At 27.7% G+C, this 15,606-nt stretch overlaps 2 protein-coding genes across 2 annotated transcripts; one reads left to right on the forward strand and one right to left on the reverse strand.

Annotated features, from left to right (window-relative positions):
• Positions 1 to 144: 144 nt before the first annotated feature.
• On the reverse strand, positions 145 to 3,273 carry LOC128385599 (eukaryotic translation initiation factor 2A-like). The gene is given in 6 exon segments (XM_053344482.1): positions 145 to 989; positions 1,408 to 1,881; positions 1,884 to 2,078; positions 2,149 to 2,473; positions 2,567 to 3,041; positions 3,132 to 3,273. Coding segments are annotated over 5 exon segments (1,758 nt in total). The 5' UTR covers positions 2,921 to 3,041; positions 3,132 to 3,273; the 3' UTR covers positions 145 to 579.
• A 558-nt stretch (positions 3,274 to 3,831) lies between these two features.
• On the forward strand, positions 3,832 to 9,405 carry LOC128385453 (coagulation factor IX-like). The gene is made up of 6 exons (XM_053344320.1): positions 3,832 to 4,533; positions 6,389 to 6,770; positions 6,851 to 6,983; positions 8,111 to 8,255; positions 8,381 to 8,532; positions 8,619 to 9,405. Exons 1-6 carry the CDS (start codon positions 4,008 to 4,010, stop codon positions 8,781 to 8,783), a joined length of 1,503 nt encoding a protein of 500 aa, XP_053200295.1. The 5' UTR covers positions 3,832 to 4,007; the 3' UTR covers positions 8,784 to 9,405.
• The last annotated feature ends 6,201 nt before the right edge of the window (positions 9,406 to 15,606 follow it).

Below are 15,606 nucleotides of genomic sequence, written 5' to 3' on the forward strand. Positions count from 1 at the left end.
AGTTTGTGAAACACAAAACTAAAACCAAATATGTTACAAAGAAATTGATTGTAAATATAATACCATTGGCCTGGAAAATGAAACCATAACAGAAAATTCAAATCAACAAGTATATTCGTGTTACATGTAATATGATTATGATAATTGTTATAATTGGAAAAAAAGAAACAAATTTAATTGAAACGAATGTACAAATAACATTTTCAGATTAGATAAAAAGGCTGAAAGATGCAAAAAATATATTTTGTCCTCTCTTTTTCCTCTCATCGCTCATCATCATTATTATATTATCGTCATCAGTCATCATAATCATCATCATTTTCTCTCTCTCTCTCTAATCAAAATCGAAACTCTTTCATTCAAAACTCTCCTTGTTCTTTCATTTTTCTTCCTTCGTTCTTTTTAAATATAAATATAAATACTATTAAATATCTATGAAAAAATATCCCGATTCATTTTTCCTTTTGTAATGGTTAATCCATAAATCTTTTCCCACTCGAACTCGAACTTGAAATTGAAAGTTAAATTGTTGTTGTGATGATGATCAACATGATGATCAGATAAATAATAGTAAATCATTCAACTTGACTCGGTAATTTCAAGCTTCTTCAATTCGGATAATAGCTCCTTCTCCTTGGTTATTTTAGCCAATTGATTCTTTTCCAATTGACCACCAGCGTCACGAGTGACCTTTAATTTTTTGATCGCTTCCAATTTTTTCTCAATTGTTTTGATCTTTCTTTCTTTAGAATTGTCAACTGAATCACCTTCTCCACCACCACCACCGGTGTGGCCACTGCCTCTTCCCCCTCCGTCTCCTGTCATTGTTGTTGCTGAATGTTTTGTTTGGGTATCACTACGATCACCTCCACCTCCACCTCTACCTCTGCCTCTACCCCTTCTTCCTCCTCCTCCTTTACCTTTAGGTGCTTTTGAACTTGATGGCGATGCTGATGACGCACTAATAGATGTACTTGAGGCACTTGATCCTGATGGAAAAAGAAAAAAAAAAGAAATAAAGAAAGAAGAACAATTCAGTTCATTAATTAATTTAATCCTTCATCCTGATCGGGTTCATCTTCCCCGAGTAACATTTACTTTTTGTTTTTCATCAACTTCTTTTCTTCTTTATTATTTGTTGTTAACAACTCATCTTCTCTATCATCATCTTCATCTTCATCTTCTTCTTCTTTTTCAACCAATTCTCACACATTTTCGATCAAAATCATCATCACCTCTTCTTCCCTTTTGACTAGAGAATAAAGTTAATTTTAAAGTTCATTTATGTTGATTGGAAGCATTAGAAGATAAAATTAAGATAAAGATGTAGATTGAAAAGAAGAAGAAGAAGAAGATGATGATGATGATGGAGAAATACGATCGACTATTAGCCGACATTCTACTAACCTGAATTTCGTAAATGCGGTGGCACATATCTTGCTGGTCCAGCTTCTTTGGCCAGTTGAGCCACATTGATTCCCGTTTCCGAAATCTTTGGTGCTGTTGGAAAATCAATTTGATTGGGTCTCCAAATTGATCGTAAAAGCGAATCACCATCAGGATAAGTTATCTCTTTAATCAATTTACCCGAATAATGCCAAACACGTAAACAATTACCAACTCTCATTCGAGGTGAGGTAACAGCGGTCAACAAGTGGACACCATCGGGAGCCCAATTGATCCAAGTTGTATCTGGACTGGTCAATTGGTTAAGAAGTACTTTCTTTTCAGCATTATAAACAGATAGTCCACCTCTTAGATTACCAAAACCAGCAAATATAACTAAATTTCCAAAGGGATTAAAATGAATCTGATTAACGTGCATCTCGCCAAATGAATGAACAATCTGACAATTAGAGTCAATTAACGCAATTCGTGGGGAACAAAACCATAGGAGACACAGAAAAGAGGCTTAGTCGAAGATGGATGCCATTCGACTGAATGAATTGGTCCATCTTTGTCCAATTTAACGGCAAAAGCTTTACCAGTAACATCCATGTAATTTAAATTCTGTTCACCATAATAACTTTTACCAGTTTTATCAACATCAGCAGCACATAATATAAGCAAAGCATCACCTGAAAGTAAACACAACACATTAGTCATCTAATCGTAATCATTAAGTTCCAAGAATTAAATTATTCTCACCTTGAGTTCGCCATTTAAATGTTGCTCTATCGGTTCGAAAAAAGCTCTTATTGGCAATCGCTGTATTAAACTCGTTGTACTTATATAACCTCACGAAATTGGGCTGTCCATGAGCTCCAAGAGATAAACAGGCCAAAAAATGCTTATTCAATTTAGCGTTTGTAGTACAACTAAAATCTGCAACTTTTTGGGCGAAAAATTTGGCAACATATTTACTGAAATCGTTATTCTCATAGAAATGTAATTCTTCATTGAAAAAGCGAATACAAATAGATTCATCATCGGTCCAATGTAATTTCCATTGTGATTGTTTCTGTTTCATTGTCTAAAGTAGAGAAGAAGAAAACAAAAGATGAATAATAGAACAATTAAAATCACTCTGAGAAGAAAAAAGGACAAAATTAGAATAGAAATTTACCTTAATCCGTTCTTTAGATTTAAGATCGTAAATCATTAAATTGTCTTCTCCTGGAGTCTTGGTGTGTATCCATGCTTGTAGAAAATTATTCTGAGGAGATAAACCCATGAATAAAACACCAGGAAGATCTTGTTCAAATATAACAGTTCGACTATTTAAATCAACCAATTTGGTTTTAACAATATCCGAGAAACCGATGTAATTACCATCTCGAGAAACTGTATGGGCACGAATCTTGGGACTAAGAGTATCGATTAAATCAACATTCGGTGGACCCGATAAAAGGTGTAATCCATTAAAATCTTCATTGATTATCATTAAATTATCCTCGCAATTAGATGAATTTGCAGCCATGATGATTAACAAAAACAATTAACTAGGATGGTAAGGGTTATATGGTTGTATAAGAAAAGGTAATCAATGTTTTCCAATCAACACCAATGGATCTTCAAAGATGTACCAATGTTATTCTGATCTGTAATTGAAAATAATGAATACAAGTTAAGATTAAGAGGTTAGAACAATTAAATTAGTCAACTAAATTGGTTTAATTAACTATTTTTACCTAATTGTTGGAAGAAATAAAAAGTAAACAATAAAAAGCATGGATACAAACACAGAGATAAAACCAAAAGATGAACTGTAAACAAGTTCCAGTCTATTGGTTAACGTTGCGCGGTTAAAATGATTATGTTATGAATTGGAATTAATTTGATTAAATTTGATTTCCAATTGATTTTTGATCATTTTCTTCATCCCAATTGGTGCGACTAATTGTTTTGCTAATTTTTCCAATGAAACAATTTGAAGAAATGAGAAAATTACTTGATCTGTTTACCTTTTCAATTGAATTTTTCTGAGGCAGAAAATTTTGGGTGAACGAATTTAATTTTTGGTTAATTGTTGTAGTTTTAATTGTTATTAATTGTTTCCTTTTCATTTTCTGTGATTAATGATTGATGTTAGGATTTATGTTTTTTTTTATTGTTTTGTGATTAGGGTAATTGTTTCATTGTTGGTTTTGTCTCTCAAATGATTAAATATTAATTTTGATTGGCTGAATTAAACTAATTTTCATTAATCAGATATTATCTTGATTGTGCTCAATTATTTATCCTTAATTGCTGGAATCTAAATTGATACAGATAAATTATATATGTAATTTGCTGACTAGATCAATTTTTAAACTCTCCAATTAATTATCATTTGATCACAATAATTGATCTGATTCATTGATCAGCTAAATTAGTTTGAGTATTTTGATATTCACTTTAACAATTTAACTTGATATTTGACTTGATTTTCAACAATTAACCATAAAAGTGCAACAGGTAATTAAATTGTGATCTTCAAAGTACATTTTGATTGACTGACTGATTGTCATACTTGGTTAACTGTTAATTTAATCTTGCTCGGTGGTATCGAGTTAATTATTTTCCCAATGAGATTAACATGGTCACCAGTGTTTCCATCACAATTAACTGTAATTATCTTCACAGTGATAATCTTTAATTGTGTTAAATCAACTTGTCAATATTGTGTTACCTTTGATTTTGATGATCCAAATTATCATGAAAATTTTGCCTCCTTACAATCAACTATCATTCAATTAGAAAGCAATTCAACGGTTAACATAATTACTCCAGGTTATAATGAATCTCAACATTATCCAAGTAATTTAATTTGTTCCTGGACAATTAAACAAAAATTGTCTAATTACAATCATGATCCAATCGCGATTCATTTTGATGATTTTAATTTAGAAAATAGTTTCAATTGTGTTCTAGATTCTCTCTGGTTATTCATTGGTAAAAATTTAACACAATCACCTGATTATCGTTTCTGTGGGTCAATTAAACCGGATGATCAAATTTTCAACACAACAACAATTAATTTAATCTTCATCACTGATTCACATCGTAATTATCGAGGATTCAACATCTCATTTAAATTTGACAATTCCAAAGGTAAACTAATGTCAACATATCAATTCACTTTCTAGTTTTCATTTCAAAACACTCAGATATCATGTCTTAGAGTGATAACATGATTAACTCTCTGAAAGATAATTAAGATAAAATAATTGAATTTCTTCAAAAGGAAAACTTGATAACATTTAATTGCGAAAATTTGTTCTCATTAGTTCGTTTCGAATCCACTAGATGGCGACAGAATTTCCATTGTTTACATTTATTTTTTTTCTTTTTTTCAATTGATTTGATTTTCTAAATTTAATTTTAATTGTTACAATTTAAATTTTTCCATTGATTAATTTGTTGATTAAAATTCTAATCCAATGGCGATTATTTTAAATCGTCACAGAGTTTCCATGATTGTCAATTGTTATCGTTTTCCGAAAGAGTTTAAATTTGGTTATTTAATTGAATTGAATTTTGTTTTTAATGTTAACAAGTTCAAGTGCAACTAAATTGTAATTTGTTAATTGTTAATTTCTTTATTTCTTTATAATTGTGAATCGTTTTTAACTGGTTATTTGTTTAATCGTCTAATTGTTGTCCTGAAAAAGAAGAAGAAACAAAACAAATCAAATCAAATAGAAGATAATCAAGGTTTGTTATTCAATTTCTTTCTTTTTTTGGTGAAACGTTTTTAGAATTTTTTTTTAATTTTCTTTTCTTTTCTTCTTATGTGTGTAACTATCTAATTTAAAATTCAAATTGATTACAATTTGATTCACTTGAAAATTCAACCATTTCAATTTGTTGATAAGAATTAATAAATTACTGACCAATTTAGCATATTCACTGTTTCTCATTCGGTTAGTAAGTTAGTTGGTTTATTTAAAACAAAAAAGGTAAACAATCAGTCACAACAAAAATTAAGGCAAAGAGAGAGAGATGATGATGATGATGATGATGCATAAATGATTATGATGATGGAGAAGAGGTAATCAGCAATTAAGGACAATTTAGAGTTTAATTTCTAATATTTGTTCTTGATATATTGATTATAAACAATTACGATTTCACCATAAAACTAAACATTGAAATGATTTTCTTTCTCCCTATTATTAATCATAATAATACAATTACAACCTTATTTTAAGTTTAATTGTTTGATAATTTATTAACGTTAAAAATTTAACATTTAATTGTTGAGTGATTTATGTTATAATGAATTAATAGTAGATATAACTAAAACCCTAATCACCTTTAATGAATTAGTTTTGATATACTATAATATTTGTTTGTTGACTAGAATACTAATCATTCATAAGGATAATCCATATATCATTTAATTGTTATCCATTTAGTGAAAATGTTAATTGGTGTTAATTTTATGATGATTATTGTTTTTAAAATGTATTAATCCAAATCTAAATCACGGCAAAATATTAGAAACAATTAACAATTGTACATCTCTCTCTCTCCTTTGGTAGTTAAATGATTAACGATTAAGATTATGATGAGAGGTTGATTTGGTTTAGTGATATTTTTAAATTGTTCATCAGGATTGGCCTTTGAAATGTAACATGTTTCACAATTTAATTGTGATTTGTTAATGATAATCAGAATTGTTTCTCTTTCTCATTCTCTTTCTCCCACGATTTCAGTTAATCAATTTACTAAATACGGATTTAAATCGTGATTAAACCACCTTAATCAACTTTCTCTTCTTCGAAACAATTTAATATCACCTCTCAATCTCAATCTTTTTCTTTTGTTTCTCATTCATTTTTGTCTTCCTACTTCATCTTCATCTCCATCTTCATCCTTTCTTTTTCCTCTAAATCATCTTCCTTTTCATGTTTCCTATTATTTATTAATAATATTCTGATTCTAATTTATTTTAACATTTAAGGTTCACATGAAAGTAAATGTGTCGATACTTTGACTCAATTTTCCTGTTCTAACGGTAATTGTGTTAACAGTTCGTTGGTTTGTAATGAAATTGATGATTGTCACGATGGATCCGACGAAGATGAATGTCATCATAATGATATCGTTGACGATGATGATGATAATGATGGGACAAGGATGGTCATCTGTCCTTCCTGGATTAATAATAACAAATTAAAGGGTCGACTCTCAATTATTGGAGGAACCACTTCCTTACCTAATTCTTGGCCATGGCAAGTCTCATTGCGGATCAGGTCACAATCGTCAATCCATTGGAAGCACATTTGTGGAGCTGTTTTAATCAACTATTCAACCATATTAACGGCAGCTCATTGTTTCCATAAGTAATTTAATCCCAAGATTGTCCTAATCCTAATCCATTATTTCAATTATTTTTCTTATTCATTTCTTTTCCGTCTTCAAGTAAACATCTCAATCTAACTAAATACTCGCTGGCTTTTGGTGAATACAAATTAGATGATGAATCTTCAGCTGATCAACTAATCACTCGATATCCACGAGATATTATTATTCATCCAGATTACCAATTAAATGGTGTAAGTAGATTACAAGTAATTTAATTTTTCGCTACAAATTGTAATTACTTTAAATTTAACTTTCGCTTCCGTTGAAAATTTGATTCATGTTTATATTAGCAAATTAATTAGCTCTTATTGATCATTATATTAGATTTATCTTTAATTGTTAACTTTTTTTATTATAGTTGATTAATCGCTACTATATATTAGTTTGATTAAGTTAAATTTTATTACAATAATTTAAGTATTTATTAGATATCATTAAGTTTTAAATGGTGTTTAATGATGTGATTAAAGGCCATTTAAATTTGATTTAATGTTTATCGGTTAATTGGTTCACATTAATTATCATCTAGTTAATCTAACTAATAGAGTTAATCACACACAATTTAACTCTATTGTGACACTTGATTATCAAAATAATTAGATGAACAGGTTATCACAACAATTTAACAAATGATTAATTGAGAGATTTAAAAAAGTTAATACAATTTAAGGTGAACTTTCAATGAAAAAAAACCAGACAAAGTTTTAATAGTGATGAATTAATTATTACAATTAACTAATCCTTGATACAATATTTAAATTTGCGTAAACGTTAAAACTTTATTATTATTTTTTAATAACATAATAATTAAATTAATCAGATTAGTTAATGAATTTGAAGAAACATTTAATTACAGATTAGTTGATAATCCGATTGGATTAACAAGTCGCTTCGTTGTAAACTAATATTAATTGGTTAAGATGATTATTTGAAAAGCTAAAGGTTGGTTAATCTATCTGATTATAATGATTTAATACATTTAATTGTATTTGAAGCATAGCAAATTCAGTCACACCAATGAACAAACAATTAACTTGATTCACTTTTAATTTTTGACTTCTTAAATTGTCAAAACAACAGGCCAAAGGTTAACTGTGAAATTTTGTCCATCTCATCACATATTCAGGTTAATTATGATGATGAATAATATATAAACTGTTGATAGTTTGTTAAATCATGATTGTAATAATAATTGTAACATTGATAGTGTAATTTAATTGAGTTCATTGACGTTCAGTATATATTCAAACAATTAATTGATTATCTTTGCGATTCTTTTTGTATTTTCTTGATTATTGTTACTCAAACCATAACAAAGGTTAATGGTAAAGAAGATGATATCGCCGTAATCAAATTAAATTATCCAGTTTACAATTTAACTAATATCAAACCAGTTTGTATTCACAATTGGACAACATTTGATGATTTACCTAAATATGGTTTCGTCACTGGTTGGAGTCAAGGTAATATTCAATTAATCAATTAAACTAAATCAATGTCAACTCGCTATTAATTTTTACTCCATTATTTTTCCAACTAAATCAACTGATTAATTAATTGTATTCTTTATGATTTATATCAACAACAGGTCTAAATAATTTAATCAACGTTTTATCTGAAGTACGATTACCATTGATTTCGGGTTCTCAGTGTTCTCATTATTATGGAAATGAGTTTTTCATTGATTCCGATAAAATTATCTGTGCGGGTCAGAAAGAAGGTCATAAAGACTCATGCAAGGTAATTACTTAATTCAAGGTCAATTAGAAAATTGTCACAATTAACTAATTGTGTCTTCTCACATGGATTATCTATCGGATTTACAGGGTGATTCTGGTGGACCTTTAGTTGTTAATCTTCGTGGTGGCTGGTCGTTAATTGCATTGGTCTCATCTGGTTCTGGTTGTGGATTACCTGAGAAACCAGGAATCTACACTAACGTTAATTATTATAGTAATTGGATTATGGAAACAATCAAAAAAATTAGATGACAATCAACGGAAAATGTATCATTCTCATCAATTGTTCATCTTCAATGTTGAACAATTAAAAGCGAAATGATCAATGTAAATTGGGCTTAGGGATGATCTAAACAATCAACTAAACTTTGATAACAATTCAATCAATATCAATAACAATTAACTTTAAATTAGGTAATTTCATCACAATGTTTATAATAATCAATTTCAATAATGAATAAATTGATTGTTATTAAACTCTAAGAATAATCAACAATCTCTTATTACTTATGATTACAATTTAATAGATTTAATTTTAATCACTAACCCGATCTGATGAAAAAATTTCCACACCAATTATATTAATAATTATAATGAAAATTTTGATTGAATGAAAAAAAGGTTAATCTGTAGGCTTGTCTATTAACTACTCATCTTCACCTAATCTTAATTTAACTTGATTAATGAAAAGATTATCATGATAGTGATGATGAGAAGATTAAAATAATTTTCTTAATCATCAATGTCTAATCGTACGGTATCTTGATCATGATTAACAAAAAGGATAATCAAACCCTGGGTTGGGTTAAATTGTTGATTGACAATTTACCTTTAACAATAACAACAATCGGCTACTTGATATTAATAAAATCATTAATTTAACACCATTTACACCACAATTAACTGATAATCAAGATAATTATTTGCATAAGTTAACAAGTTATCGAAATGATTAAATCAAATCACAATCAATTTAAACATAATTTCATCACGTTAGTAATGATTAAATGTTAACTCTGATTGTGATGATGATAATCAAATAAGATATTGATCATTTGATTACCTTTATTTAAATGATACTCATTAATTGTTACGATTAGCAAATCATAAGCTACTCAATCATTATAATAATCAATTGTAATTTTGTAGTAAGAGTAACAATTTAATTTCAATTATATTGACACCAATCTAAATTTACTTCCTCAAATTGTTGACAATTAAAAACAGATTATGATGGTTTTTAATCATCAACAGTCACAATCAAACTTGTATCTTGATTGTAAAAGTCTAGACTCACAATTAGTTTAATCTAATCAACGACGACAATTATTGACAACCTAAATTATGACAATGATATTGCTGTTAAATTGTTGCTGTTGATTTAGTTTTAATTGATGAGATCACAAAATACTGATCAATGTAAATTAGATTTTGATTATCATATATTTAAAGAGACTAACAATCAACAATAATGTTTGATTGTTGATTAAGATTAGGAAGAGATGATTTGAAAAATGATAACAATCAATGTGAATGAATGAAACTAAATTACATTGGCTGTTGATAATACAACACAATTAAAGGTGATATCAATAGGAAACCGACTTGATTGTTGATTTAATTTCACCGATAATTGTGATGATTAAAGTGAGATGATGGTGATAATAAGGAATCAATAAATATTAACAAAGAGACAGAGATGAAAGATTTTATTTAAAGTGAATGATTAACTTTTTTGTTCCGGTAAAAAAAAAGATGATGAAAGAAAACAACAATCAATGATTGATTGTTGTTGGTGATGATTAACTGTTAATTCAAAGGTAAGATTAATCCATTGAATGAATTGTAATTGTATTAATAGTAATAATGATAATGCAAAAATCTACGTAATTCTGATTCTGTGGAGAGTTTAATTTTGATTGTTATCAAAAGGAAACAATTGATTCCAGTTAATTGAAAGATATAAATAAACAACAGTGATTAAGATTCTTATGTTGATCAACAGTTCATCATGATAATCGTTATAATCATAATCAAGAAAATGAAAAGTTCTGAAAGTTACTCACGTAAATCGTGAAAATCTTGATGATTTAATGTTAATCTACCAACCATGAAACTTATTCAGTTCTTGATTCAGTAACTATCATGTTAACATCATGTAACAAGTTGTTGATGATGATCCTCATCCTCATCCTCATTGATTAACCTTTTCCTTCATTATTAATAACCTTTCTTGATAATAGTGACCAGGAAGATGATTAGCTTAATGATGATAAACGATTGATTATCACAATCAATTGAACTAATTGTTACAATTGTGATAATAAATATCAGGCTGATTATTATTCAACAGTAATAATAATAACCTTGACATTCAATGGAAACCATTTTCTCACTGATTTTTCATTTGATTTTCTTGTTATAACAATTTGGTTATGACCTCTCACGATTAATCAAATTGTTATCAAGTGATACGATCACAAACTAATAACTAATCATCACCAGCATCATTTAATTGTAACACTGTTTAACTTGAATTTGATTATCTACAATATATAAAATTAGAAATGTTTATAACTTTATTATTGAATAGTCTTGATTTTCTCGAAGTGTCAATTTGTATATTTATAGATTTGCTGAGACTTGTTAATTGTCACAATTGATGACCAGCAATTGACACTTGGTAAAAAATGGTAAACCCAATTGTGTGCCATTCAAAGTTAATTGTTAATGATTTACTTTTATTGCACTGAAAAGGGAAACAATCAACTTAAATTGTTTTGTTTCCATCATCATCATCACTCGTAACCATTTATTAGCTTTACCTTTCAACTTTCATTTTTATCTTCATCCTCATCCTCATCCTCATCCTCATCATCACTTTTTTACTTTCTTTTAAAATGAAAGTTGTTTTCATCATCATCATCATAATCATCTTCATCTTCCTTACCTTTTGTTAATTAAAGTTTTCCTTTACTTTTTATGGATCCAATATAAAAACAAGCTCGATCTTTATTCCTACTAAATAATAATAGTCCAATTTAAGGTCCAGTTTCGGTCACTAACCTAAAATATTTTCGAACTCAAAATCAATAGTCTTTTTTGTTTCGATTTCGTATCGACCTCATCATCTTTCATCATCAATGGTCATCTTCCTGTTGATCAAATTAACAGCAACAAAATCAAATTGTAAAATTGAACAATCAAATTATTTCGGACAATAAGAATCACGAATTTACCTTGAAGTATATGAATACAATCAAATACTGTGAGCAATTAAGACAATTGAAAAATAATTCATCACCAATCAGCTAGAAAACTGAGATGCTGACAATTAAATAAGATGATTGTTAATCAAGCGAAATCTCAACAAATCAAATGTATCAAAGGAAACACCAAAAATGATACAATTAAATGATTATTAATCAGATAATCAACAAACCATTTAATTTGATTACTTAAAAATTGATCTAATGGTTGAAACAATCAAATCACCTTAATCATTGATGGTCCAATAAATTTAACAGTAACAATTAAAAAGTGAAAAACAATCAAGGTGAGTTGATATTATAATCATGATTGTTAGTTAAAAATCACTCTAATCATTGGGTGGATTGATTATTACAATTGTGATCTGTTGATTTACTTTTGACAATACATTTTGATTAATTAATTAATTAGGGCTATTAATCATGTAACAATTGTGTAATTAAGCTGATCCGGTTCGGTCAATCAATCATAATGATTAAAAGTAATAGTGAAATTTAATCATTGGTAAAATGAATGGATTACTTAACAAGGATAAATTGATTGTAACATTTAATTTTCCCATTGATTGTTGCAGGTTGATTGTGATTTCAAAATTAAATTGCTCATGATAATGATGATGATGATGATGTTGATGATTAATAATATTGATTGATGATTGAAAGTATTTTAATTGTTGTGATAATACAAAGTTGGTCAATTGTTACCGAGAAAATTTTTCAATGAGTAAAATTGTGTTTCCAATTTCATATCATTAGAAACTGAATTAAAATTCACAATTAAGATAATTATTTATATTAACTTTCCCTTTACACATAATTTATCATTGATTAAATACTATTATTAGTTAATTTTGTGAGTGTGTAGGAGTCTGATTGTTAATAACAATCAATGATGTGAATACAATCAAAAGTGATGATTGAAATTTAAGTTAATTGTGACAACTAATTGATCAATTTTTTCACCAATCACTTTCTATATCAGATCACACAATCAGTTAATTGTTTTCTAATTTAAATAGTTAATTGAAATAGAAATCAAGATGACTAGAGAGAGAGAGAGAGAGAGAGAGAGAGAGAGAGCAAAGATTTGATTGTGTTCTAAATAAATTTAACAATTTAACAACAATTAAGGTTCGGGTAAAGGTTAAGATCAATATAATTGATTGACAATCAAGAATTAAAAATAGATTAAGAAATGAATTTACTTTTTTTTCAGCTTCTATTCAATTGTTCAACTAATCATTTGAAAGGTAAATTGTTACAATCAAATTGAATTGAATTGTTTTTTTCTATTAACAAATCATTTTCTCATCATGATCGCGATCATCAAGTTAATCATCATCCTGATTAACCCAGTTAATTGAAGATACAATTGAAATCAATATTTTCAGCCTCAAATCTTTGATAAATTACAATTTAGTTAACTTTTAATTTAATTGGTCTCGGTAACATCATCTTATTATTAGTTAATCAACCATTTAATTTAATTGTGTTGTTGTTATTGGGTGGACATTAACTATAGTTAAATTGTTGTGATCAACAAAAAAAATAACTTTGACCACAATTAACAAATCATTTAATAAGTAATACTATTAATTGATCAAATTTGATTATATTATAACCTTGATTGTTAGTGATTAACTTTGGTCCAATAAATGAAAAGTTAATTAAACTTAGCTGGTTGAACATTGATCATTGATTACCTTTTAATTGTTAACAATTAAAAAAAACACTTTCATTTCATTTCAATTTAATTTAATTGTAATACTTGTGATTGTATTCAATTATAAATTGACCTGGTTAAATGTTGATGTGCTTAATTGTAAATTATATAACAACAACAATTAACTAACTCGATAATCTGATTGATCATAACAAATTTACAATCTTTATGGTTTCATGGATTACAATTAAGCTTTGATTGTAAATATCATGAACGTTTTACCTTCAAACAATTAACTGTAATTTACCAGATTAATTGTGTTGTTTTTCAATCAATTTACTGACAATTAACTCAAAGTTAATCAAGAAAACTAGGAAATGTTAATTTTATGCAAATTATTGTGATTGTTTTTAATTGATTAAATTGTTAACAAAGTGATCAAGGGTAATTAAGGGTAAAAATTAAACTTTTACAGAAAGTTGATCAACTAAATTGATATAACAATTAAAATTTTTCTTCAATTCTTTCAATTAGTGGTTTGTAAATTGTATCATGTTGATTATAATCACAATTGATGCAAACAAATTGTTAACTGTTAATTAAATTGTTGTTTGCCTGTTTAAATAGTTCACTTTCCGGGAAACACCTTAATTGTAATTTAAATCAACAATTATATTTATATTAATTCAAATTATCCAATTGTTTGGATAAATCCAAGTGATCAATTTTGATTTGATTATTAAGACACCTTTTAATTGTGATTGGTTTGATTACCTATCTAATTTCATTGGGTAACAAGATCAATTTATATTTGATAAATTATCATCAAAACAAATTGTTAAATGATTAAATTGTTGTGTCAATTAACCAATTAAACGGATATTTAATTGTTGTTGATAAATTATTAATTTCTAACCATTAAAATTGACAATTAAGACAACGCCAATTTAATCATTCATAATAACCTGAATCATGATTATATCTTGATTGTTGTTGATCACAATTAGTGTAACCATATTGATTGGAGATTACAAAATTAACTTAATTGTCAGTCTTCCTGTTTGATAATATAATTAATGTAAACACAATTATTAATAATAATCAGTTAATTGTTGATGGTGTGAGGTGTTCATGTTGGTTGGATGTTAATTGTTGCTTGGTTTCAATTTTATTGAAAAATTTGTTTCAATAACTGTTGATCTAGTTAATTGTTGATTGATTGTTGAGAAAAAAAATTACCAAATCATATTGATTAAGGTGTGATATTGGTCATAAAGAAATGATCAATTATTTAACCAAAATTGGGTAACCAGGATTTTTGTTACTCTCTCTTGATTGTAAATAAAATGATGATTACAATCAACTGATTGGCATTGAAATTTGTGTATTCAGTAAATTGTGATCAGTTGATGCCAAGAAATAACGGTTTTCATCATGAAAATCATCATCATCATCATCATCATCCTGCTCTTCATGATGACTTGGCGAGAGGAGGTAAAGAGACAATCAAATTTTTACTCTTGATTAAAGAAAAAAAAATCTTAATCACAATCAAATTTGATGAAATAATACAATGAATAAGATGAAGATGATGATAAAAATGATGATGAACATGATGATGTATAAGATTTTACAGATCGATGATTTCGAAATTTCCTCTTCATTGATTTCATCATTCACATTGATTATTGAAAGAAAAAAAGAATCACCAATAATCATCATCTCTTCAAGATTAACCTTATTATCAGTTCAAGGTTGAAGAATTAAAATCAATTATCAAAATCGAAATCAATGTTAACCATGAAATCGAAATGGTCAGAAAATAGTGGACAGAACACTTTGTATCCCAACCGAAGAAGACAATTTACCAACGAATCTAAAATTTGATTATCGACTAATTTCCAAAATAAAATCTTCTTTTTTTTCCAACAATTTGAAAACTCGAAAAATCTATTAGATCAAAGTGAAAACTAATTCGAAACTTAAAGTTTTCTTTTAGTTTGTTTACCGATCAAAAGTAAACACTCGGCGAAAAACATTCATCATTCTGTCCTTTTTTGAAAAGAATCAAATTCATAAGAATCTGAACATTTAAATGGTATCAAAATCTATCTCCAATCAAGATTAAATAACAGAATTTAAT

Source organism: Panonychus citri, unplaced genomic scaffold (assembly GCF_014898815.1).
Source record: "Panonychus citri isolate SS breed McGregor unplaced genomic scaffold, ASM1489881v1 Contig00049, whole genome shotgun sequence".
NCBI classification, from domain to species: domain Eukaryota; kingdom Metazoa; phylum Arthropoda; class Arachnida; order Trombidiformes; family Tetranychidae; genus Panonychus; species Panonychus citri.